We start from the raw sequence: 27,902 nt of genomic DNA on the forward strand, positions 1-27,902 counted from the left end.
CTAGATTCTTTATCTATCTATTAACTAGATCAGGTGACATTGTAGTAATGTCTTGAAATGGGTATGGTATTTGAATCTGGTGTTTGAATAACTGCTTCACCCGCAGTGTGACAGCTACAGGCACCTCCAGAGCACCAGCTGACTTCTACCAGTGACTGAATTGTACTTTCCTGCGTTTTCATTGCTTATTTTGCATCTATAAAGAACAGGTTTTTCACTTGTGTAAACTTCAAAAGAGGAATTAATCTTTATATGGGAGCGTAAGGCATATGATAATGTATGGTATTAACATGAGAAGAAATGCCTTGAGCAATTCCTTCACTTCATAAGGAGATGTGGTAATAAGTACACATCTGAAACTGTTTACTTGTTTCTGTTTATTGACTTTTCACTAGAAACAAAGCAATTATGACATACACTTAGTATTAACATTATGTCTTCCATAACTTCCATACTTCCAAATGACTTCCATAACTTCCATACCTTCCATACTTCCAAAACTTCCATAACATTATGTCTTATGTCTTCATTAACAGTAAAAACAGTCAAGCACAATACAAAAACAATCAAACAAGATCCTCATCTTTATTTCACAGCTCAGCTAAACAATTAAGTAATAACTAGGTATAATTATGAAAGAAACAATCATTTCACATGTTAAGTGGTTTAGAATGAAATATTTTTCAATCTACTCAGAAACACTGGACTTTTTGTCCATTTCAGTGGAATCTGCAGCAATAAAACTGACACCAACTCCAAGGCTTGAGCGTCTCAAAGGTAATTCAGAGGGAGGAATATGACATAGCTCTCGGCGAGATAGCTTTACTGGAGTTACTCTTTGAAACTGTGTTATGGTCTCTCTTCTCTGGGTGACAGAAGGTAGGTGAGGATATGATTTTGAAGGCTGAGCTTCACCTGTTCCTGTTTTGTCATCACTAGTGCTTGACAAGCATTCTTTGTTGCACCCAAATTCTGAAACATCTTTTCCAAGGTTGTGTAAATTCTGATGCGCTCTTAAAATATTTCTTCTGTCTGTTGCTTTTATTTTCCCTGGTTGACTGTTGCTTTCAGGGTTAAGTGTTGACTTGAATTCTTCAGAAGCAACTTCTGCTTCATCTTGGCCAGATGCTTTGTCATCAGCACTGTTATCTAAAATTAAATTTATCAGGAGGTACATAGTTAGAACCTATAACTCTTCTGGACACCTACCAGAAGAAATATTAGTCAATACAGTTTTACAGCATCAAAAACTTGTAGAGTGAACATGGTAAAAAAAGGACATTTTGTCATTTCTGTTAAAAAGTTTGTCATCTATAAAGGCATCAGAGGTATTAGCTAGTAACTCTCCTCTGACAAGGTACTGGTAATAAAAGCCTCACTATTCTAACTTGTTATGTATCGTGATAGGCAGTCTTAAAACAACTGAGCCATGACAGTCAAATGTGAAATTATTCATTTATTGAAAACCAGGCAGAAATTACATTAGCACAACATGCACAACACATTCTTCAAATTTGACTGTAATGTACACACAAGGCTTTTACTATTTTAAAGCACAGCAACAAATTCTGAAGTGCTTTTATTGCATTGTATTGCAGCATGCCTCAGAATGTATTCAAAAGCAAAATAACTAACCATGGAGGTTTTCTAGTAAAACTTACAAACATCCACATGTGAAAAGCTGGAAATTCAGAGGGATTTTCTCCTTGCTACAGTTTTGCTAGGATGGGTATTTCTGCACACAGATATATGTCTTGAACTATGTACTGCTTTGTATACGAGACTCACAGTAGTCTTCCCGATGCCAGTTTATAATCAACCTCTAGAATATTCACGTTCATAGTTTGACTGTGTTATTACCCTTATCATTATTATCATTGGTGGTAGCAGCAGTGCTATACCTTATTTGTGTTATACCTTAATTACTGGACTGTTCTTATCTCAGTCCGTGGGGTTTACATTCTTTTGATTCTCCTTCTCATCCCTCCTGGAGCAGGGGGAGGAAGGTGGGGGGAAGTGAGCAAACAGCTGCACGGTTTTCTGGGTTGCCGGCCGGGCTTAAACCATGACAAAACATGTTTGGAGTTAACGGCTTGGTTTAAACCATGACAGTAATGAAGGTGTTGGCTCTTTATCCTGCTCAGAGGGCAAGAGCTGAGCCTTAATTTGCTCTTGGAGCAGCAGGTGTATGATCAGTGTCTGTGTGTTAGGGAGGCATGACACTGCCCAGGTGGAAATAAATGGAAGCATCTGCTAGGAGGAAGAACCAGTCATGCTGAGCCTTAAGAAGAAACACAGGGCCAAGAAGGCTGTATTGTGCGTGTTAGGTATTTGTAGTGGCATTGCAAGGTGTGAGACAGCTAAAATAGTGACAGAAATAGAACCTTCTTTTTACCTCCAACTGATTAGCTCTACTGAAGGTTTGAATTCTGGCAAGTAGGACATGAAACAATTAAAAACTTATAGTAGCAGTTAGTTGTTGGTGTTTTGTTTAGGTCTTTTTGTGTGTATGCATTTCTTTTTTTCTGTTTGTTAGGTAGGGGTTTTTATGTCAAAGCACAGAATCACATTAGGAAGCTCTTCTTTTTTCTTACAAGTGTGTAAATCCCCTGTTTTAGCCTTAACAAGAAACAAAAATAAGTTAGTAACTGAAAGTGTGGAATTCTTCAATTTTCCATTAAATAACTTTTAAGAAATCATACGCTGGTAGCAGCCTAGCTAAAAGCATGGCATATGACAAAGCTGTTAGTTACAACATCATTCAGACTATTTCAGATAGTAAAATTAGTTTTTCTTAACCACAGCAGTCTGAGGTTGTAGATCCTGAAATTAGGTTAGAATCCATAGAAAACCGGAGAAATTAAACTACTGTTACAGCTATAAACCAGTGTTGTCTCTCATTTGAAACTGGGGGAGAGGTGTAATATATTCCTGGAGTTAGGTCAGAACAAATACGACTTTTATGTCTGTCTGATACACTTCCGTGTGCTGATCACCCATCAAATAGTCTATTGACAATTGCATAAATATTTTAACATAATATACCTACACTTAGTGGCTGCCCATAATTGATAGGATGACTCTTCAGTTAAGCCCTTCAACTTCTTCTTCAGTTCTCTGCTTGTTTTCTTATAGAAGAATAAGTCTTTTTCCAGTTGCTGGACTTTTACTTCGTATGCTTTCAAAGTTTCTGAAATACCTTCACTATCTTGATCTAGGACAAGTAAAACTAGTTTAAGAACCAAATACATCTGTGCCAAAAAATCAAGATGCCCAACTAGACAGAATATGTCTTGCATCTTCTCTTCATCAGGGACTGTAGTGATAGGACAAGGGGTAACGGGTTCAAACTTAAACAGGGAAAGTTTAGGTTAAATATAAAGAAGAAGTTCTATACCGTGAGGGTGGTGAGGCACTGGAATGGGTTGCCCAAGAAGCGGTAAATGCTCCATCCCTGGCAGTGTTCCAAGTCCAGGTTGGACAGAGCCTTGGGTGACATGGTTTAGTGGAAGGTGTCCCTGCCCATGGCAGGGAGGTTGGAACTTGATGCTCTTAAGGTGCTTTCCAACCCTAACTATTCTGTGAGTCTGTGATCTTGCTGACACTTTGCTTGCAATGTGTACATTTTAACTAGTACAACACAGGACCAAAAAGGCCATGCCAACCCCACTTGTCAGTTTTAACAGAAATATTTAGAACATCAAGATCAGCAGAACCAGTATCTTTAAACTTTCCAATATTCCAAATTCAGTATAAAAACACAGGAAGTCTGATACCGCTTTAAGAAAATGCTCTGTTTTACACACATACAGACACTATGTGCCTGTTCCTCAGCAACCTGCACATCATCAGAATTAGTGACAGCCAAAATATACCTCTGAACATTTTTTTTCTTTTCAGCTGGAATATAGTATTTGTCAGTAGTGACTGAAGATAATACTTACTGAGCAATAACCCCCAGGAAAAAAATACCTTTGAAATGATGCAGTATCAACTGTAGTTTTTTTTCATGTTCTTTGTGTTGTAGGGTCAGCTGCCTGTCACACTGCAACTTCACGTGGTCAACTGCAGATTCTAACTCACGTATTAAGTTTTCCTGGTCTATCACTTTCATTTCCTGTTCTTCAATTCGCAGTTGTAATTTTCGTTCAGACTCACGTAGGCCAACAATCTAAGAAAGAAATACACTTATTTTGATTTATTAAACCATTTTAATAATGGTTTTTACCCTTCTGCCTAATAAATTAAAGCATACAAAAGCAATGGTTTCTTACAAGCCATAAGCTTGTGGAATACAAACTTGCCTACTGCTATGAGTTCACACTTCATGAATGAGGTCTGTACTTCTGATCACATGGACTAGTGGATTTTTTTTAATATTCTGTGGAGAATTTAAATTGAAACAACAGTGATTTCCTGATTCTGGAAAGATTAAATTGCATCCCATAGACAGCTTGTTCACAAAATCTCGCAAGTTTTACCCAAGATCACAAAGACACACCATGTCGTAATACATTTCATTTTTGTTTCCAGATGTTAGTATGAATCTTCAGTATGTTGCTGTAGACACTGCAGGCAGTGTGTGCAAAAGTAGTTTATACGAGACTTAGGAAAAAAATAGTTTAGATTTGCAGCACCTTTTAAAGTAATGACTTGAACCAGAACATACAAAGTTAACACACAAGTAGCCTATTTAGATTAATGTAAAAATTAAAAATATCTTAATTCATAGCAGATGTATGTAACCTGAAAAGATTTTCACTAAAAGCTTATTAAATGTAGTTTGATTTCTTGACACCATTTCATTTCACTATCTAGAATAGTAACAGAAAACAGGATAAAATGTTAGTCATTAGCCAAAACAAACCTTATTGAAATATTTGAAGATGATAGCTCTGAGCTCAGCAGCAGAAAGGGAAACTAATTGTCCTATTACATTATTCTCACTTTGTGAAAGAATCTGAGAAGATGACTTAAGCAAGTGCTGGCGATTCTGAATACATTCATTCTTATAATCAATAGCAGCCTCCAGGGCTTCAATTCCTTCTTCCAGCTGAAAAAGGGCATGTTCTTCCTACAGAGAAACACATAAGAGCTTTTTTTTTTTTATTTAAAGAAAAAAGTGTAGAACTATTCTTTCTATACATAAGACATCTTTAATTTTATTCCCAAGAGTGAAATTAAACTTAAGGGCAAGATAAACTAGTAGTAGTACAGAGAATGGAATGGGGAAAATAAGAGGTAGAGTAGAAATCTGGAACAGCTGCTATAGTACCCCTACCATGATAGAGAATCAATTGAATGGTTGAATACAAAATCAGAGGTCATGTTTCCCTTTTGATCCTTTCCTCATCCTCCCCCCACTTCTGCTACTATTTCTTTTTTGGTTGTGCTTGTTTTCTGTTGGATTAATGAATGACTCAGGTCAGTAAGGAATTTGATGGCTTTTGTAGGGAAGTGGCAGAAATGCATGGCCTGAAGCACTGTAGAAGATTTTGAGGAGTAAGGCAAATAGGGTTCTTTCTGGCACATTATCACTTTAGCCGTATGCCTGTACTGCTGCTCAAGACCTAGAAATAATATGCATACTTGATACGAATTTATTATATCTGCAGTGTAACTACACTGATCAATTCAAGTGTGGGCCACTTGGGTAATAAGATTTATTTTTGCTTCAAAAATACAGAGGCTTTCAGGTGAAGTTTGCTTTTTCACAAAATCCTATAAAAAAAAATCAAGGGGCATTGCTGCTCTGGAGGGAAGGAATGCCATCCAGAGGGATCCTGACATGCTTGTGAGGTGGGCCAGTGCCAACCTTATGAAGTTTAACCATGACAAGTGCAAGGTCCTACACCTGGGTCGGACCAATCCCAGGCACAGCTACAGGTTGGGCAGAGAAGAGATTCAGAGCAGCCCTGCGGAGAAGGACTTTGGGATGATGGTCAATGAGAAAATGAACATGAGCTGGCTTCAGTGTGTGCTTGCAGCCCGGAAAGCCAACCGTATCCTGGGCTGCGTCAAAAGGAGAGTGACCAGCAGGTCGAAGGAGGTGATCCTGCCCCTCTACTCTGCTCTCATGAGACCTCACCTGGAGTATTGTGTGCAATTCTGGTGTCCTCAACATAAAAAGGACATGGAGCTGTTTGAACAAGTCCAGAGGAGGGCCACGAGGCTGATCAGGGGACTGGAGCACCTCCCATATGAAAATAGGCTGAGGAAGTTGGGTCTGTTCAGCCTGGAGAAGAGAAGGCTGTGTGGAGACCTCATAGCAGCCTTCCAGTATGTGAAGGAGGCCTATAGGGATGCTGGGGAGGGACTCTTCTTTAGGGACTGTAGTGACAGACCACATGGTAATGGGTTCAATCTTAAACAGGGACAGTTTAGATTGGATATAAGGAAGAAGTTCTTTACCATGATGGTGGTGAGGCACTGGAATGGGTTGCCCAAGGAAGATGTGAATGCTTTATCCCTGGCAGTGTTCAAGGCCAGGTTGGACAGAGCCTTGGGTGACAAGGTTTAGTGTGAGGTGTCCCTGCCCATGGCAGGGGGGTTGGAACTAGATGATCTTAAGGTGCTTACCAACCCTAACTATTCTGTGATTCTATGATTCCATGCAAGTACATTGCCTTGTTCTGTGTCCTAACATTAAAATATCTGCCTATGATAAAACAATGAACTTCTAGTTCCCTTATTTCTCATTATATGATCCTTAGGCCATTGGAGTTTGTCAAGGAACTAGCTGAATTAGGTCCCTCTGACCATAAGCTTTGTTCACTGGTACATAAGTGGTGCTATCATGGCAGTATTTTAATTTTGCAATTTACATAAGTACCCAACCTCAGTTCCTTGGTTCAAGCTTACCTAATAATTGGAGACATTTTAGGTTCTGATTAGAATGCTTTATTATACAACGCTATCTAAACCCAGTATTTATCTCAGAGGTGCATACTTACCTCAGTTGACAACACTTTACCATCTTTCAGTTTCTCATCCACACTGTTTCTTCTTTTGAGCAGCTGATCTCTTTCTGTCTGGAGAACTTGAATTTTTTCCAGAATGTGTGTCTTATCTTCAGTGGTGCTGCCCTGAAGCTGCATACCTTTATCACACAGTTCCTGATCCAGCATACTTAAGCGAGTAGACAATTTCATACTATCTTTGTTTAAAGCCTAAAAAAAAACCACAGCAACCACAGATATAAAACTGAGATACCCCTTCCAGTAAGAAAATTGTAGGTGAGACTGTCACATTCTGCAATGAAAGACTTGCCTGCTTCTTGTAATGAGACCCCATTTATTTTGAGTAAACAGGTACCATAAAATTTACTATTTACTCAAAAGATGAAGGAAAACAGAAACAATGTGCAGTTTTCTGCATACTAAAAATTAAAGGGACTAGTCTTTATAAGTGACAATGATACTTCAATTTCTATTCACTTTTGCTACTGAAAAATAAATAATACAAAATGTTTCCCTGTCATGTTCTCCAGTTTGCGAAAGAACTGAGTCATATTTAGATGTCATATTTTTTAATGCTGTGCAATAACAGAACACAGTTCTGTTTTGTTGTTGGAATTTTGTTTTGTTGTTGGAATTTTGGGGAAAGAAAGAGAATAATAATAATTATGCTGTGTTATTCACATTTTAGATGTTGATCTGCTCAAGCCACAGAATAACTTCATAGCAGAAACACAGGTCACATGGCTTGAGCCTCTTCTGCTATCTTTCTGGCTTCCCCCCACCATTCTTTCAGTTGGCACTGTAACTGTGGCGAGTTTTACGGGTTTTATTATACCACCTGGCTAGATCTCAATTTCTTGATTTCCAGGTGGCTTTTCTCTTGCAATAATGCTTCTTTTTTGGCTACAATGGCTTCTCTTTTCTTTAAATCTTCTTCTAGTTCTGCTAACTGTTGGTGCTGTTGGAGAATTCTTTCAATTTCTTCATCCAGACATTTCTTTTGCTCTTCTAATTTCTAAAGTTTAATTGGAGATACAGAGAACATTAACCAAGACTTCTGGAGTCAGAATTTGGTGATTACGTTTTAACTTTTTCAGAATAACTGATAGAACTGCTGAAGAAATTGACATTTCTAATGTTAACATTAATTCTGCAATGGAGTCTTGACTCAGAATAATATAGAAATTGAACTGGCTTAAAAAGAGGCTGAAAAATGCTACATTGCTACATCTCATATAAACAAATTTGTATCACGTCTTTAATGAAATGTATTCTTTTTCTAAGAACAGTTATATAAATAGATGTCTTCTACATAATCACAGCAATTAGGTTTGAAAGGTATCGCAAGAATTCAGTTAGCCCATCTTCACTACATTATAGTTACCAAAGACCAGCTATTTGTGGAAAATGACAAGCAATTATGATGCTGAAAGAAACACAGCAAATGGGAGCTCTGATCCTGCTAGCACACTCAATTATAAATTTATTCTCAAGCCCCACTTTATCAGCGAATATATCCCTGGTATGGCTAAAAAGTTGCCTTTGTTTAACTTCTTAGATTTCTTTCACCTTTAAAGACTTTGGATAACTCATGAAACTCTCATGTTCCAGTGTCCACATCTGAAATTATGCACAGGACATGTATTTTTCTAACCCCGTTAGGAACTACCAAAACTATAGACCTCTGTCACATATGTCAGAGAAAATAAAAAAACCTAAACAAACCATGGAACATTTCTAATAGAGCTCATCAGGATCACCCTCAAACCTACCAGCCAAACAAACTTGTTGAATTCTTAGGTCTTTGAATCAGCATTTTTGACAAATCACAGAAAGAAAAGACATTAGAGCTTCTCCTTTTCTTCATTCAAAAAGAGTAAAAGAGTTGCTAGACTATACTCCCAATTTTTGCTATAGCAAAAAAAAGGACAAACTATGATTGAATACCCTTCTTCTGAATACTTTACAAAGATGACTAGGGATGAAGGAAGAATGTTTGGGGGTTTTTTTTTAGGGCCTACACAGATTTGGAATAGATTAGCTACCTGTAGCTTCTGTGAAGTTTCCACTGAGTCATTTTTCTTCTTTTTAAACGCAGCAATCTCTTTATCCTTAAGATGAAGGATCTTCTGTTGTTGCTCCATCTTTAGCTGAAGTTCCTATAAAGAAAAGCCCCATTATTCCTGCCTTAGTCTGTTTTTAAAGTGCGTTTAATGTCAGAGTCAACACAAGTATATAATCTGAAATACTGACCCTAAATTTCCATGTAAAATTGCAATTTAGAGCTAGATATAAATAATAAAAAGCTGAAAAAAAAGGCAAACTGAAGATTTCCGTTAAAGTGTTTATAGCAATTTCTTAAGTGCATTTGTCAAGAAAGTAGCTACTTAAAACTGGACAGCCTAGCAGTATAGTTTATTGACTTCAGGGAAGCAATGTCAAAACTGGCACATCTCATTCTTTGTCTCAAAGAACCAGGAAGAATCCTACTTTAATTTGTTGCTGGTCCCGCTGAATCTCTGCTTCTAGTTGCTTCTTTTTTTCACTCTCCTCACACAATCTCTTCTGTAGCTGGGTCTGCTGATGCTTCATCTGAGCCACATTCTGCTCAAGTTCTGTTGCTTGTCTCTCACTTTGGTTAGATAATGAAGCCAAATTTTTAGTGTCTTGCTGCTTCTTCTGTAAGGCCTGAATGTTCATGACAAATTTCAGCTTAATAGTAGAAAAACTAAAATATTACTCACAACTTCATTCTTTATTTCACTAAATTCTTATGAGTCAGCAAGACTTACTAACCTCTGTGCAAACAATCATTCATTATTTCTCTGGTTTCTGAGCTATCTGGTAAAGTTGGCACAGCCAGAATTAACCTCAAGCAAAATGAGAAGGTAAGGTAAAGATACAGTTCATGCCTGGCAATACTATGAAAATAGTAAAATCTAACAGGACTCTCAGGTGTGGGAAATGTGCAGAAACATAATGGTGCCAGAATGCTGGTCCTGAGCTCCAGTCAATAAGCCACCTGCCTCTTTCTTCATGGGGTTTATCTAACCCACCATTCTAGGACCAAGAAGCGCAGAATACCTAAGCTGGCCGTACACAGAACTTAAGCTTAGGTATAGCAAAACTTAAAGGTAGAAGGTCAGTGCCATATAAGATGACTGTATTAGGCCTGGTCTTGCAAACCATCATAGTGATTTGCTTAGAGATGGAATTTATACAGTACTTTCATAAAACATTGATTTTATTTATGGCAGGTTACAACCTTGTGACAGTCTCCATGTATAGGTTATTTTATGGTACTACACAAAATGGTGTATAAGCATCTCATATTACCCACTTCTTTCTTGGTTTCTTATCTACCAAGAAAATACTGTATCTAACCACATATGTGGATAACATAAATAGCATTCTGTGTATAATAGTATTAAGTTTCTCATTATCTACTTCAATCAGCTTCCAGTGTGTAAAACTGGTGAGAGTTTTACAAGCAGAGTGTTAAGGTTCAAAAGTGATAGCAAGGCATGGATTTGCAAACCTTAATGGTCGGATCAGACATACCTGCACTTTCAACTTAGCTGCATCCATCTTCTTCCGGAATTCCTTTTGTAACTTTGTTTTCTCAGGAGTGTCTCTCAGCTCCTTATTACTCTCCAGCTCCTGAAGCTGCTTTTGCGTTTCAGCCAGTTCCAGTTTGGCCTGCTCAGATTCTTGTTCCAGTTTAGTTATCTTCAAAGAACATTGCCTGCTTACAGACTGAGCATCCTTACCTTAAAGACATCATATCGAGATAGTTTAAAAACATCAGGATAATCAGTTGAAATGTAATAATTCTGTAGTTGTATTACTTACTTACTTTATTCTGGCTAAATCAATAATTTCTGAGATATTTTCCAACCTTAAAGGAACATACAGTTCCTTTATAACTCTGAAATAAAGGAAAGAGTCTTAAAACTGAGTTCTTTATGAGTCACCATTTGTCACCAAATAAAGTGCCACCTTAATGCCAAATAAAGTGAAATTCTTCCTACTGTAGTTTTTGTGAAAATGGCTCTCATGTGTTTCATAGATTTTACTTTTTCCAGAAGAATATGCTGTTTATTTGTTACTCAATTATCCTTTTAATAATTAGTAAACAACTTTGGATTGTGTTTCTGCCCTCTTACTTGCCCTGTTTGTGTTATCTTTCCAAAGTACTGGGGGGGGGCACACAATCTTCCTCAGTGCCAAAAGACAACCTCAAGAGAAGGTATGCACAGGGGAAGAGTGTGACTGAAGGGGCTGAGCAAAGAGATCCTTACAGTCATAATAAGGCTAGTTTCTGGCAGGCATATAGATACATACATACTGGGACAGATGTATAAGGGTGTAGGCTAACAGGGACACTGACCTTTTCCCTCATCCACTTCTGACTCCTGCTTCTCTACTGCAGCGCTGGGAATGTTTACATTCGCAGCACAGTGATGTATCTTCTCTGCTATCCCAGACACCATGTGACAAATACATGTCCACAAACAGATCAGTAGCACTAAGTATACATGAAAAATTAGACGACTGGTGGATAAAAGCAAAAATCAGCAAAGCACAAAAAAATACAACAAATACATTTGTGTATCATAGCAGAGTAGACTGTAATCAAAATTTACAGCCTTCAGTGCAATCATAGCAAATAATTAAAGTTATGAATCTTTATTAAAATTATTCTTGCATAAGATAATTACATAAAAACTAAAACAGGACTTCAGAAGTTTTGTGACTTCTCTTTTTTTTCTGAACTTCTTCATTCTAATTTTTCCTACAGTAGCTACTTACCTGTTCTTGCTAATTCCTTAATAAGTTCCTCTTTCATTCTGATATTAAGTGCAAGTTCTCTTATTTTTTGCTCAGCCTCAGTGAATCTCAACTCTGAATTCTTTAACTTCTGCAAGTTAAAAACATGACATTTTTGGAGGCTGTCAATCTCTTCACCTTGAAAGAAAACAAAGCAATATAGCGATAAAAAATCTGGAATATGCTCTGTATCCAAAAGATAGAGCTCTGCATCATTGTGTGTGTGGAATTCAGCTACATGAAGTAAAAGAACCAGAAAGAGAGACTAGCACAAGGAAACTTTTCCCTGCCATGTAAACAGTAAAAGAAAGAATGGTATGCACTAGTGTTTCAAGACCCTAAGTGGGAGGAAGAATATTCCTAAAACCATTTCAGTCCATTTCTGATAATAGCATTTATTTTCTTTTACTGAAGCAGTTCTAAAGATTCATATCTAAATAGCTTTCAGTGTATATTTTCTAGCTCGTAAGTATTACTTAAACATTAAGGACACTAATATCAGTTTCAGAAAGGGGAAGAAGCAGAGAATCTCAAAGCCCAGACTGATCTATTAACAAAAAAATATTTGTATCAATTACACGTATTTTGCTGGGAAAAATAATTATCTGTGCTGAAGACATTCTTGTGTATTTTGACACTGTCAGATTTGCTCTCAAGACTTCCATTTTACCTGTGGTTGTGTCACTGTGTTGAGAAGATTTGTTGGATAAACAAGACTTGTCTACCTGACATTTCACGTCACTTAGATCAGGAAGAAAACACAAAGAAGCCTGTTTTCGTGTCCATGTTCGGTTTATGGAATGCCTAGGGAAGAATGAAAAACATGCTATATTCCAAACATGGTGGGATTTTGTTTTTCTTTAAGCTTCCAAGTATGTGATTGTAACAGAGAAGAATCCCAAATTCACATACATAAGCATTTCTACCTTCTCTCCCATATACTCTCCACTTCCCCATCTGCCCTGATCTCCACCATAGATTCTAGCCCCTAAACCAGGATTATGCAGTCATTGTTACATCACAAAAACAATGTTTATTAAACTTATTTTAGTTTAAAAAATAGTTTAAATATGCTCTGTTGGTCCCCTAAATTTACCATAAAAAATCACAAATGGTCTCATATTATGGCAGGTTAGAGAGTAATACTACTTTTGTTATACATTTTTCGATAACAAAAATTAAAGAATATAAAAAAAATTACTTAAAAGAGGTTTTCTTTTTGCTGCCTGTACTTTCATCCTCTTCATCACTTTGGTCAGAGAGATGGCAGTGAAGGACTTTATCCTGATCTTCTATGCGGCTCAGTGTCATCTGGCTGCGAGCACGGAATTTTGCCATTACCCGGGCAAGGGAGAAGGCAGGGGGGCTTGTATACACCTGTCAAAAGCATACACAGAAAGTTACAGGTAAAAACACTTGCAACAGTTTATCAATTCTTTACAGATATTTTAAAAAAAAACACACAAACAAAAAAAAAAACCAAACAAAAAACTCAGTTTAAAAGTCTGTCATCACTTGAGCTTGTAAGCAAAATTACAGAGGTTTTCTATAATACCTCTGGATAGCTTTGCAACAAAAGGTTTTGCAAGAGCTTAGAGCACTTGTACGGCCCGGCACAAGCAATCCAGGAGGTTCCTCGGTTGTGTGGAAGACAACTTCCTTCTGCAAGTAATAGAGGAGCAGACAAGGAGAGGTGCCATGCTTGATCTTGTGCTCACCAACAGGGAAGGGTTTGTTGGAAATGTGATGCTCCAGGACAGCCTTGGCTGTAGCGACCATGAGATGCTCAAATTTGAGATCCTCAGGACAGTGAGAAGAGCATGCAGCAAGCTCACTGCCCTGGACTTCAAGAGAGCAGACTTTGGCCTCTTCAGGAACCTGCTTAGTAATATTCTATGGGATACAGCCCTAGAGGGCAGGGGGGCCCAAGACTGTTGGTTGATATTCAAGGATCACCTGCTACAAGCTCAGGAGTGTTGCATCCCAACCAGAAGGAAGTGCAGCAGGAGGGCCAGGAGACCTCCTTGGATGGATAAGGAGCTGCTGAGGAAAATTCAAATGAAAAAAGAGGCTTATAAAAGAAGCAAGGACAGGTGGCATGGGAAGAGTACAGGGATGTTGTCCGGGAAGACAGGGACCAGGTTAGGAAAGTTAAGGCCCAGTTAGAATTAAACTTGGCTAGGGGTATTAAGGATAACAGGAAGGGATTCTACAGGTACATAGCAAATAAAAAACAGACAAGGGAGAATGTAGGCCCTGTCAGGAAGCTCTCAGGAGAACTGGCTGCACAGGATTTGGAGAAGGCTGAGGTTCTGAATGACTTCCTTGCCTCAGTCTTCACTGCCAAAGGCTCTGACCACACCACCCAGGTCTTGGAAGGGAGATACAGGCACTGTGAGAATGAAGACCCTAGTCCCTCTGTAGGATAGGATCTGGTTTGAGACCATCTTAAAAATCTGAATGTGCACAAGTCCATGGGTCCTGATGAGATCCATCTGCGGGTCCTGAAGGAGCTGGCGAATGAAGTTGCTAAGCTGCTGGCCATCATATTTGAGAAATCATGGCAGTCAGGTGAAGTTCCTGATGATTGGAAAAAAGGGAATAAAACCCCCATTTTCAAGAAGGGGAAAACAGAAGACTCGGGGAATTACAGACCAGTCAGTCTCACCTCTGTGCATTACAAAACCTTGGAGCAGATTCTCCTGGAAGGCATGTTAAGGCACATGAAAATCAACAAAGTGCTTGGTGACAGCCAGCATGGCTTCACTAAGGGGAAATCCTGCCTGACCAATTTGGTGGCCTTCTATGATGGAGAACTGATGGTCAGGGGTAGAGCAGTTGATGTCATCTACCTGGACTTGTGCAAAGCGTTCGACACTGTCCCACACAACATCCTTGTCTCTAAATTGGAGAGACATCAGTTTGATGGATGGACCACTCAGTGGATAAAGAACTGACTGGATGGCTGCACACAAAGAGTTGTGGGCAATGGCTCAATGTCCAGCTGGAGACCAGTAATGAGTGGTGTCCCTCAGGGATCGGTGTTGGGACCGGTCTTGTTCAACATCTTTGTCGCTGACATGGACAGTGGGATTGAGTGCGCCCTCAGCAAGTTTGCCAATGACACCAAGCTGTGTGGTTCGGTTGATACCCTGGAGGGAAGGAATGCCATCCAGAGGGACCTGGACACACTTGTGAGGTGGGCTGATGCCAACTTCATGAAGTTTAACCATGCCAAGTGCAAGGTCCTACACCTGGGTCGGAGCAATCCCAGGCACAGCTACAGGTTGGGCAGAGAAGAGATTCAGGGCAGCCCTGCGGAGAAGGACTTGGGGGTGTTGGTCAACGAGAAAATGAACATGAGCAGGGAGTGTGCGCTTGTACCCCAGAAAGCCAACCGTATCCTGGGCTGCATCAAAAGGAGTGTGACCAGCAGGTTGAAGGAGGTGATCCTGCCTCTCTACTCTGCTCTCGTTGAGAGCTCACTTGCAGTATTGTGTGCAGTTCTGGTGTCCTCAACATAAAAAGGACATGGAACTGCTGGAACAAGTCCAGAGAAGGGCCACGAGGATGATCAGGGGACTGGAGCACCTCCCGTATGAAGACAGGCTGAGAAAGTTGGGTCTGTTCAGCCTGGAGAAGAGAAGGCTGCATGGAGACCTCAAAGCAGCCTTCCAGTATCTGAAGGGGGCCTATAGGGATGCTGGGGAGGGACTCTTCATTAGGGACTGTAGTGATAGGACAAGGGGTAACGGGTTAAAACTTAAACAGGGGAAGTTTAGATTGGATGTAAGGAGGAAATTCTTTCCTGTTAGGGTGGTGAAGCGCTGGAATAGGTTGCCCAGGGAAGTTGTGAATGCTCCATCCCTGGCAGTGTTCAAGACCAGGTTGGACAAGGCCTTGGGTTGTATGGTTTAGTGTGAGGTATCCCTGCCCATGGCAGGGGGGTTGGAACTAGATGATGTTAAGGTCCTTTCCAACCCTAACTATTCTATGATTCTGTGATTCTAAATGTGAAGGAAGGCACTATTAGCAACTCATTATCTAGTGTAATATATGAGGAGGGCCACAAGGATGGTCAGGGGACTGAAGCACCTCCTGTATGAAGATAGGCTGAGAAAGCTGGGGCTGTTCTGCCTGCAGAAGAGAAGGCTGTGTGGAGACCTCATAGCAGCCTTCCAGTATCTGAAGGGGGCCTATAGGGATGCTGGGGAGGGACTCTGCATTAGGGACTGTAGGGATAGGACAAGGGGTAATGGGTTCAACCTTATACAGGGGAAGTTTAGATTGGATATAAGGAGGAAGTTCTTTACTGTGACGGTGGTGAGGCACTGGAATGGGTTGCCCAGGGAAGCTGTGAATGCTTCATCCCTGGCACTGTTCAAGGCCGGGCTGGATAGAGCCTTGGGTGACATGGTTTAGTGGGAGGTGTCCCTGCCCATGGCAGGGGGGTTGGAACTAGGGTCCTTTCCAACCCTAACTATTCTATGATTCTATGGTTCTATGATCAGTAAGAATAATTCATTTTCTATAATGCTCAAAATCTGAAGGAAAACACCAAAAAAGACTCCAGCTTTAGCACCTGTGATAATTTTAAGCCTGAAGATTTTGGACAACTGTGGCATAGCATATGTTGCAAGGCATTAAAAAGTAATTTTTCAGAGTCTTCAGTGGGAAGCTAAACATCATCTGAGAAAGCCACCATAAATTGTCATTTCAATTCTAACTACTGAACTATAACCATTGCAAAGTAAATGGAAAAAAAAGTAACATTTGGATAGACCTTACCTTTCGGCTCTCTGTCCCTGAAGGTGGCTGAAGAGAATGTAGCAGACTCTTTTTGAGTGGGACACTGTATGGCCTGCTTGCACTTGAGAAGTCCGAAGTTTTCACATCTGTAAGCTTCTCCAATTTCTCTTTTAGCTGATCAATAAGCATTTGCTGTTCCACCATTTTCTCATTCTCATATGGAAAAAAATCAAAGCAAAGCTGTTGCTGATCGTGAGCTTTATGTCACATCCACCACTTATAAATTCCTTACAATGGTCATGAATCTTGTATATCATTCACTGACCTGAAATTGTTCTGCAGTGAACAGGTAAATTTTTCAACAAACTGAAAATTCTATGACATTGTCATCAATCTAACACACACCCCTCAACTTTGATAAATATTAGACACATTTTTGTCCAGAAAAGATCTATCCAAGATAAGTTACATTAGTTTATGTAGGCATATAGTGGGAAGATGATGACATCCTTACCAGCATGTGCTTACTTTATACATGTATTTATGGAGAAATAAAATGGGAAATCAACAAAAATGTTCAAATCAAACATGTGATCTGAGTCTAATTAAACATGTATACAGGCTTCCTCTTTGAGCAGTTCCACTTCAAAGATTATTTGTATTAATAAACATAAAAATCATCCCAGGCTACTTCTTTAGCTTCTACCCAGCCCCAACACTGTTGATAATGCTAGTTGGAAGGACTTACCTATCTGCTTCTCCAGCAGCAGTCTGTTTATATTTTTCATAAGTACTTATCTTACCTAAACTTATTCATCCATAAGGCCAGGATTATATTTATTTTCAACTCCCTCTCTTCCTTTCAATTCGTTTCAAAGTACCTTTAAAATCTGGCCTAGTAACAACAGGAAACTTGAAGAATAGCTAGTGATAAGTCAACCAGAAGTATTCAATGAAAGATATTTTGCATCCTCCTACTTTGAATAATACATTTTTGTTCATTCTTTACATCTTGTTTTCTTAAACTGCAGGTTCCTTCCAAACAAATACAGACAATGCCTTGCAAACTGACATTTTATTGAAATACATAATATTCCTATGTCATAGGAGAACAGAATAGATATATGAATACCATATTTGTTATGATTTTTGGAAGCAGTAACAGCCAACTGATCCACCTTGAAGCTACTATTTAACCTTTTTAGGACTCTTCATCCCTGGTACCCTTGTACATACAACCCCATGGCGTATATACAACAGTGTACATGCAACACGTGTTACATAAATACGTCTGTGTATAAGCATTAAGATCTAGTACCTGCTAAAGTTTCTTCTACCATGTATCACTAGCGACATATTCCTGTGAACACAACTTTAAAAATTTGACAGAAGTGTTTGCCTTTCATTATTCTCCCTATTTTATCTGTTTTTAAACAAAAGGGGCAGTTTAGCGTACTATGTACCAAAACGGTGCCTGAGAGTTCTCAGGCTTCTCTTCTGTCTCTGAAACTGAAACAATCATGATCTTTTACCTACACTGTGACTGTTTCTGTTCATTACCTCTACCTTGTATCTTCCAGAATTTATGTAAGTACCATCTCAGTGTAATCAATTGAGACTATGGTGTACAGGTTGAAAAAAAACCAAACCCAAAACCAACAAAAACAAAACCGAAACAAATAAAACAAAAACAAACAAAAAAAAAACAAACCCAAAACAAAACAAACCCAAACCCAAAAATCAATCTAGACAGAGGTGACAGAAAAGAAAGTGACAGAGGAAAGAAAAAGATGATGACTAGTATACTTACCTTTCATTCACTGACTCTCCTCAAGCCATCAGCGAAGAGGAAAAATGAGAAAAAGAATAAGGAGCCAGAATACTAGCTAGCCATGTTTTTCTCTTTTAAAAAGTCAGATAATTTATCTATCATCAACATGACAGGTAACACCAGGAGGCTGTTAACTATTCTTTTTACAGTCTCTTGGTTCTTGAAATGTTATACATTTCCTACCCATCATAATTTCACTAGCAAGCTAGAGAAGGAAGCAAGCAAGCAGTGTTTCTATTGTGTCACTCAGTTTTATCTAATAGTAAGTGTTCAGAAATTTTGGATTAAATTCTGCCTAATAAAGTCAAAAGCGAACAACACTCTAATTCTTAATAAAGCTATAACAAAATATGTTTAGGATCGAGCCAGGCATTTTTAGGGTCCAAGCAGCCTCTTAGAATCATTAAGTCACAGAATGCTTTGGATTGGAAGGAACTTTGAAGATCACAAACCAACCCCCCTATGGGGTCTTTACAGTCTCTTTTTTTATTCAGAAGAATCTTTAAAGGTCTTTAAAATCCTAATTCATTAAATGTCTTGAAACTACTTAGCAATAACACACATCTGGGAAGAGAGGGATGTGTTTAGGAAGCATGGAGAGAGTGAATAATTCACCTCATATTATATAGGAAGGTTGTGACACAGGTAGGATGATATACAAACTATCACAGTATTGTGCTTCATCCAGTAGATAAACTCAACTCATTAAGTGATGCAGCTCTAACTCAAACAAAATGCCCATAAGATTGACAGGTAGTTAAGTCCAAAAAAAGTCTTAGGGACTTATCTTGAAATAATGAATGAATTCATACATGGAAGAATTGTTCAATACAGATACAGGTAATGTGTACCAGAGGAAAAATACCTGTAATCTATGAGTTTCTTGAGCCTCCTTTAAAGATTCCAGTTGTTCTTCATTTTCCTGTAATAATGTCTTTATCCGATTCTGCAGTATCTGCAGTTCACAATTCTTCTGGCTAAATACTTCTTCATCCATAACGAGAGCCTGCTACATAATAAAATACAAGTTCAGCTGGGGAAAAAGGGACTATTGATTTTCTTCGGAAAAGTTTCTTTCTTGAGAATAATGTACCCATAACGAAGGCTACTTTACTGAGGTAAATATCTAAATCCAATTATTCTCATGCAGCCACAAGATCTCAGCATCAACCATTAGATTCATATGCTTCTCAGATGAAAAAAATAAGGACAGCTGCCCTCATTCTGCAACTTGGATAACAGCCTAAAGATTAAAGAAACCTTAAGAATGCTTCTTCAGGTGTTCTTGTGGATAAATAATCTAATACTAATCAAAGGAGACTTTCAAACACTAATCTTCCAGAAAGCCTGTAGAACCCATATGAAATATGGAAACATCATTGTCTTCTTGCTCTAAAACTGGATACTTCTGTACACTAATTACCTACATCTTTCTTTCAAGAAAAGATAACTCTGAACAGCGTTTAAGAATGCACTCAAGAACCTGGTATCTTTAGAGAATAGAACTTTTTTCCCAACTCTGTGTACCTATGCAAATGTTTCTACTAAGCATAGTTGACAAATGTATCCTGTTCCCTACAGGTGCTGTATCATTATGCAGAGTTGAGCCAACTATAGAAAAAAAGAAGCTAGCACATATGTTAGCATAGTGACAGAGTGGGGAAGGATGAAGAGATAGAAAACTAAGTGGCATATTGTCAATATTGCATTAAACATACCTAACTAAAATCAGAATATATCTGCTCAGTTATATTGGGTGTGTCAGTTCTGTGAGGAGAAATTATCATGCTTGAGAAAGCTGAGAGCTCTTCTTCCCCTAGGTTGTTGTCTAGCACTAGCTCATTCGAGCTACCAGCATGACAGGATCCTCATGGGATATCTGCATGCTAAGTATCCCCACAGCTCCTGTATACAGACTTTCAGAACCAAGGTAGGTGCACCATCCTACTTCCTCATATCCTCCCCACAGTCACAGAGAGAACCACAGGGTGGCACATGGTGTGTGTTTATGGTTCCCTTTCCTTTGAGCAGAGAAAGGCCGAGTTGTGGTAGCTGAAATGCTGGCCTGCGGGGGCAAAGAGGGAGACTATCCACATTCTCTTAGAGTTGCTGGACCTTGTTGAACAGTCTTTCTGCAGTTGAGATGCGGGTCAAAAGCAGGGAAGGGGAACAGAGATTCTCTTTAAATCACTCGAGATGCCAGACCAGTCTGTACAAGGTTGGCACCTCAATGTGAGCCCAACCCATTTTGGCTAGGTTGCTGATGCATGACATCAGTGCACTTTGTACATACTTCTGCTGCACAGACTGTGTTCACTGTATGCCATTCCAGGGCACCTGATTATTGTCCATATCACTGTAGACTACCTTCACCACTGCTAATTCCCTCAGACACTGGATACCTTCCTCTGTGGTAGTCCACTAGCCTTACTGGATTACAATGTCTTCCTTAAGAGGGAACCTGGTATTAATAAGAGCCAGCTCTGGAGGCTGTGGGTGGCTGCCCCTCTTCCAATCATTCTGTTAATCGCACAGTCCCTAGCCATGAAGCCCAGCTGCTATGCCTTGCTACCTTCTAGATCCCTGCTGTTAGCCCCACCATCCCAGCACTGGAGCAACCAGGTAGCAATTTGTTCATCTTGCTCACAGACAAAATCTTTCCACCTATCTTGTAGCTTGGTCATGGATAGGGACTGGGTAGTTTCCAACTCTTATGATTCTTCTCTTTTTCCTCCCCTGTCCTGCTACAGAATAGACTGACTCTTCTGATTCTCCCTCTCTCAGGAGGAGCTGGTCTTCTCTTACTGAGTTGACTTATGCTTCCACTGTTTCTTCTTGACTACAGAAGCAACTATTACAGTTGAGAGTTCAGTCTCTGGTTTAGTGCCCATTTATGTGGCCTCAGAGCAAGAGACCTCACTGCCCATTTGTGGGCTCTTACATAGGGAAGCCCTCTTGCATCTCTGATGGCACTGGATGGTGGCTTGACAGGCAAACACCAGGTCCCAGTACAGCTTTGGAAGTTTTTGTGTTTCACTTGCTCTCCTTCAAATGGTGTTTAGTTTGATGGGTTTACAAGCCTGTTCAGCTTGAAATCCCAAGGTGTCAAAGTCAGTAACAGCCCTACACACCTGCCTAACTCCTCCCATACACCCTGTCACACCAGGGATTAATCACCTTCGAGCATATTCCTCTGTGGCACCCATAATTATTTAACCTTATGAACAATAATCAAAATCAGGATGACAAAACATGCACCAGTGTGAACAGTCTGCTTACATAAGATTATTGAAGGAACTGAGAAGTCATTATATCAAGGCTATAAAAGCCTATCCTGGAGAGAGGAATAGGTAGGTGCCATTCTTTCCTCCTGACACACAGTGTCTGAGAAAAAAAAAAAAAGGGGGGGGGAAGTTATAGTTGTTGGTTTTGTCTATGAGCTGGTTCTTGGAATACTGGGACACAAGCTAAGAACCAAATACCAGATTAGATTGAAGGCTGGTGGTTTTATCATAGCTATGTAAAACCCAAATACCAGATTAGATTGAAGGCTGGTGGTTTTATCATAGCTATGTAAGACCCAAATACCAGATTAGATTGAAGGCTGGTGGTTTTATCATAGCTATGTAAGACCCAAATACCAGATTAGATTGAAGGCTGGTGGTTTTATCATAGCTCTCCTAAGCAAAGGAAAGCAAAGTGATAAACAACACACTAAATGGCAAAACTGGAAAACAGTAAGTCAGCATATTTACCTAAAGTAAATATGCCAGCATCATGATATGCATCAGTCACTCAAACAACAACTTAACTAATCAGCTATAATAGCTAGAAGTTTAATCTGTACAATCTAATTAAATTTGTCATTATTTTGAAGGCCTTGAGCCACAAATCAGGTGCCAAAAGGTTGGGAGCTAACCCCAGCAGGCATCTCTGCACATACAGCTGCTAACTCAATCCCCCTCCACCCCCAACCTCAGTGGTATAAGGGAAGAGCAAAGGAAGAGCACAAAATAACTGTGGGTTAAGTAGAAATTGTTCAGTAAGTAAAGGTGAAGTGGAAGAAGAGGGAAAGAAAATAAACCGACTGATGCAAAGATAATCATCCACCACCTCCCAAGTGTAACTGATGCCCAGCCAGTTCCCAGACGAAACATGGCAAACCTCCCTAAACCTCCTCTTTTAATTGCTGAGCATGATGTTGAATGGCATGAAATATCCCTTTGGTTAGTTTGAGTCATTTGCTTAGACGTGTGTGCTGAAACCTTTTCTGCACCCCCACTTTTCACTGGAGTGTCAAAGGGGGAAGCAGAGAGCCTTGACACTGTGCAAACACTGTTCACAGAGCATTGTATTGGTCACAAACCCAAAACACAGCACACAACAACCTGCTATGAAGAACATTAACTCCATCCCAGCCAGGCCTAAATACAAAAATCTAGCAGATGAAACAGCTCAGCCTCAGAATCATCCTAAAACTGACTAGCCAAAATATAATGTTACTTTACTTATTTCTGTAATGATTAAATGATTTTCTATTCAATCACCCATTAAGATAAAGCTATTTTGCAGGGATTAGACAAAATACAAGATTGTGAATGAAATGTAAATTGTCAAATTAAGTACAAGTAAGTGTAACAGTTTACAACTTTCAAAATTGAATTCAAGTTAGCAGACTCCTCTTTCACATAGTTATTTAAATCCTTAGCAGTCTGCTAAAACTTAAAATGGTTAGAGCTAGAAAGGACCTTAGGATCATCCAGTTCCAATCCCCTGCCATGGGCATGGATGCTTCACACTAGACCCTGTCGTCCAAGGCTCTGTCCAACCTGGCCTTGAACACTGCCAGGGATGCAGCATTTACCATTTCTTGGGCAACCCGTTCCAGTGCCTTACCACCCTCACAGTAAAGAACTTCTTCCTTATATCTAACCTGACCTTCCCTCGTTTAAGTTTAAACCCATTACATTAAATTATCAACTTTTAATTAAATACCTGGCATTTCTTTAGTTCCTGCTTTAGCTGAAGAATTGTGGTATGATGTGGCATTTGGCTGGTCTCAGCTCCTGTGTCAGTTTCCTGCATCATGAGATCTCCCTTCCTCACTTCCTGTACCATAGTGATCCAGCTCTGCAACCTGTCCCGCTGACTTCTTTTTAAAATAACATTATCATTCAAATCAACCAGAAATGGGAAGGCTTCATCTACACAAGTTCTATAACTGAAATATTGAACTTGAACCTGAGCGAGCTGCTCCTCAAGTGAACTGATACGATTTTTTTCTTGATTTAAGTCATGCAAACACTGATTATTGACTTGCTGGTTCTGCAAAGCTTCTCGAAGCAATCTGATTTCAAGTTCCATTTCATCAATCCGGTCTTGATCAGGGTTGTAATTTACAACTGGTTTATTTCTAATGTTTTTGGCTCTGTTGGCATATTTGAGGGAATTTAAAGATTCATCAAAGTCTGATGAGGATGGACTTATACATGTTATCATGACAGTCCTGGCATTTCCTCCAAGTGAGTCTTTCAAAATACGAGTTATTTTAGCATCCCTGTATGGAACATGTACACTTTTTCTTTTTGGGTCTCCAAGGGCACTGATGACATTTCCCAAAGCTAACAGACCACTGTTTATCTGAACTGATTCTTTGAAGCGTTCACCAGTATTTCCAGTCTTTGTCACCCTCTCTGATCCTGCCAAATCCACAAAATGAAACTTCGAAGCAATCATCTCAGCTGATTTCCAAGATGAATTCTGTGCAGCATCAGTACTTTTCTGAGACTCTGTAGACCATTTCTGACAAATACTGATGGTAAAAATGGCGTGAGATCGACTAGAGTGCTCATTCATTTGTGTTGTTCCTGTGTGACGAGCTGCATTGCCGTTTTCCAACAGGCTCATAACTTCATCTGCACATTGTACTTGGAATTCCTTAGCACCAACAATCACTTCAAACACCAAACCAAAGTAAGTTAGAATAATTCAATTAATTTTAAACTCCTCAGCAATATTTTACAGCAGTTAGGAAGGGTCAAACTATACGCACATATTAGAGAAACCTACAAGCCTGCATTATTATGAGGTTACAGCATATAGGTATGGAAAAATAAGACAACATGTGAAAAGCATAAGGCACAACACATCTGAAACCTGCAGATATTTATGTATGGACATATTGTGTCATAGCATTTAAAAGAGTATCTTAAACACAATACACAGCTTTGCTCACACACTGCCATATCCATATGCAATTTGCAGTCTAGTGCTATCTAGGAAAAGCATGAACAAAATCAGCTCAAAGGATATTTTCCTAGCTTAAAAAAAAAAAACAAACAAAAAACAAAATCAAGACTAAAAATAAACAAGTATGTAGTAGAAATGATTCCTAGACTATGGTAAGAACAGAATTTCTATGTAGCTTGTGTAGTTGGGCCTTTTGGACAGTTATACTGTAGAAGTATACTTCTACCAAGTACTCCACCAAGCATATTTTTTGTCTGTTGCTTTAATGAAGGATGAAAAAACGACAGAAGCTGACTCCAACTGTACTGAAGAAGAGCAACAATTTAAAATATATTATATACTTTTGAATCCTTATGAAGCAATGATATTGTCCACAAGATTTATGCTAAATTAGTGCCTTCTTCCAGCCACAGATAAGAAAACCACGCCAGCTCAATACAACAATATATTAATATTATATTAATAGAGCAAACACAACAATTAGAATATAAAGAATAAGTGTGGGAGGAATGACATGCGGAAACAGGCAAAAACCATTATACAGTTTCAGAATAAAGTCTCTCTGTTGTGGATTCTTCTAGCATTTTCATGTGGTGGACAGAAGAACTATAGGATAAGTGCTAATTTCAAAATCTCAAGAAAATACCAGATGCTAGTCTCAATGAATTGCTGTCTTCCACTCATTTCATAGTGAAAGGGAGTGCTGATATTTAAAGTATAAGCAGCTTAACAATTATAATTTTGAAGTGAGAAGCAAAGTTTTAACTGTAAAATACTTACTCAAGCAAATAATCACACACTATTGTGTTTGTAGACAGAATCTGCAGAAGCAATACTGTATTTCTATTTTATAATTTGTTGCCATTTCTGATGGAACACATATATTGTTCACAGGCATCGAAAGCCCCAAATTGCTCCAAATCAGCTAAACTGAGTTTATACACTGAAAATAATGTTTTTCTAGTATTAGTAATGAATAAGTTCTTTCAAGAGAAGGCAAGAATAACTTGGGCACATGTCTGAAGCCCAACACACCAAATTTTAGAGCTGAAATCCTACCTGTATTTCCCTTTTCATCTTCTCGGATATGTAGTTCTTTTACAGAGTTCTCCAAATCCAGTAAATCTCGAAGTTCTTCCTTGTAAACCTCTATATAAGACACTTTGACATGGAAGTCAATGTTACAGTTTTCAGAAATATGCTGAAATAATTCCTGAATAGCCCGTGGGATTATGCCCTCTTCATCCTCTGCAACTGATGCTAAAATATAAGCAAAGATGTCACAGGAGCTTGCAGTCATTTTGCCACATAAATCACAACAGACTGAAGATTGAGATAAGTCTGTAACATTTGCTACTCAAAATACTGAGGAACCTGAAAAGGTCAGTGTTCCTAAGGATTTTTGTAAACATCTATTTTTATGAGGTTCAGAATATTTGTTTATATCCATCAATAGGATTCATAGTTAAGTTCTAAATTACATGTTATATTCATGGAAGTTATGAGAAATATGGAGTCTACTTTAAATCTGCCAGGGTATAGATTTCATGACTCCATAGTCACGGAAGTTATGAGAAATATGGAGTCTACTTTAAATCTACCAGGATATAGACTTCTTCTTTATTCATACTCATTATGATTGCCTCAGGGAACTGGGGCTGTTTAGTCTGGAAAAGAGAAGGCTCAAGGAGACCTTATCGCTCTCTACAACTACCCGAAAGGAGGTTGTAATGAGGTGGGGGCCAGACTCTTTTCCCAAGTAACAAGAGACAGGACGAGAGGAAATGGCCTCAAGCTGCACCAGGGGAGGTTTAGACTGGATATTAGGAAACAAATCTTCATCAAAAGGATGATTGGGCATTGGAACAGGCTGCCCAGAGAAGTGACTGGGTCACCATCCCTGGAGGTATTTAAAAGATGTGTAAATGTAGTGCTTTGGGCCATGATTTAGTGGTGAGCTTGGTGATGCTATGCTAGTGGTTGGACTTGATAACCTTAAGGGTCTTTCCTAACCTAAATAATTCTATGATTCTAAATAAAAGGAAGATTTTAATAACTATCAAGATATTTAGAATCAGCTATTTATATCCATTTGAAAGACTTAAATCATATATTTATATGTTGTTATAGAAATTTCTTAAAGAAAAAAAAAACAAAAGCAAAAACAAAAACCAGATTGAGGAAGTAAACAATTGCTTGACTAAAGCAGACATTTTCAAGGTAAGATAAAGGTAGCAAGAATCTCCAAAACACTGCATTTCAGGAAGAAATTCTAGTTTAAGCTGCACGTTAAAAATGGGCAATGAGCCAAAGTGCTTTATGTTATTTTTTTTTCTTAGATATGCCTAATTTATGGAGAATTTGCGTTTTAGAATAGTTTAATTATCAAATGAACATTGGAAACTTTTTTTTTACTCTACCTTTTTTTTTATTATACCTTAAAATTTTGCAGCATCATCTGCTATATATTTTATATTTACATTGCACAACTACACTGTTCACCAGTGAGAAGGAAAACTTTCTACAACCTACCAATGTGGCCACCTCCAATAGTGTAAGTCTTCCCAGAGCCTGTCTGCCCATATGCGAACACTGTAGCATTGTATCCTTCAGTCAATGACACTAGAAGAGGCTTAATGCAAATAGTGTAAACTTCTTCTTGGGTTGAGTTTTTGCCAAATACAAAATCAAAAGTGAAGACACGGTCCTTCCCAATGATAATCTGTTGTGTATTTGGGACTAATCTCACACACACTTGATGGTTATGAAGTACTTCTTTGGAAAGCAGAGGTCTGATTCGAACTGCAACTTTAACTGGGATCTCCTCCATGTCAGACTCCATCCCTGTGCTCCCCACTTAGTATGTTAACACACTCATCAGGAAATCTGTTCACGTAATTCACAGCTGTCTGTAACATAGAAGAAAAGCTTTTCCACATTCTATAATAAATAAGTTTCCTGCCAAAGCAGTAAGTTGACATTTCCTAAAAAATATATAAGCACCATTACACTCTTGAAAAGCACCTGATATAAAAGCATGCTTTAAAAACCTATTCAACATATGAAATGCCAAGCATTTTTAACTGTCAAGCACAGACAAAGGAGCTGTGTTGCCTACACAGGAGGTGTGATTTTGAAAGTATCTAATTATTACATATAAAGCATTTCTCTGAATTTAATCTGCATCTCAAAACATATTCCATTAATTTTTATTAATGATACATTTTAGCAACCATGGTTCCTTATGCTGCTCCCTGCACATTCTCACAACATAAGCACTGTAG

At 38.8% G+C, this 27,902-nt stretch overlaps 1 protein-coding gene across 1 annotated transcript; it reads right to left on the reverse strand.

Moving 5' to 3' along the window:
• Window positions 1-570: 570 nt before the first annotated feature.
• Window positions 571-27,503, reverse strand: KIF27 (kinesin family member 27). The gene is made up of 17 exons (XM_061456260.1): window positions 27,151-27,503; window positions 25,678-25,878; window positions 23,365-24,323; window positions 19,235-19,378; window positions 16,578-16,751; window positions 12,991-13,166; window positions 12,460-12,593; window positions 11,772-11,927; window positions 10,521-10,729; window positions 9,450-9,647; window positions 9,005-9,118; window positions 7,798-7,974; window positions 6,954-7,169; window positions 4,868-5,074; window positions 3,973-4,171; window positions 3,050-3,214; window positions 571-1,149 (listed from the first exon to the last, which is right to left on the reverse strand). The coding sequence occupies exons 1-17, from the start codon at window positions 27,458-27,460 to the stop codon at window positions 689-691; spliced, it is 4,200 nt and encodes a 1,399-aa protein (XP_061312244.1). The 5' UTR covers window positions 27,461-27,503; the 3' UTR covers window positions 571-688.
• Window positions 27,504-27,902: the final 399 nt, after the last annotated feature.

This window comes from Pezoporus flaviventris, unplaced genomic scaffold (assembly GCF_033815535.1).
Source record: "Pezoporus flaviventris isolate CSIRO_AGI_PZ_B2104156 unplaced genomic scaffold, CSIRO_AGI_Pfla_v1 ptg000022l, whole genome shotgun sequence".
Lineage (NCBI taxonomy): Eukaryota > Metazoa > Chordata > Aves > Psittaciformes > Psittacidae > Pezoporus > Pezoporus flaviventris.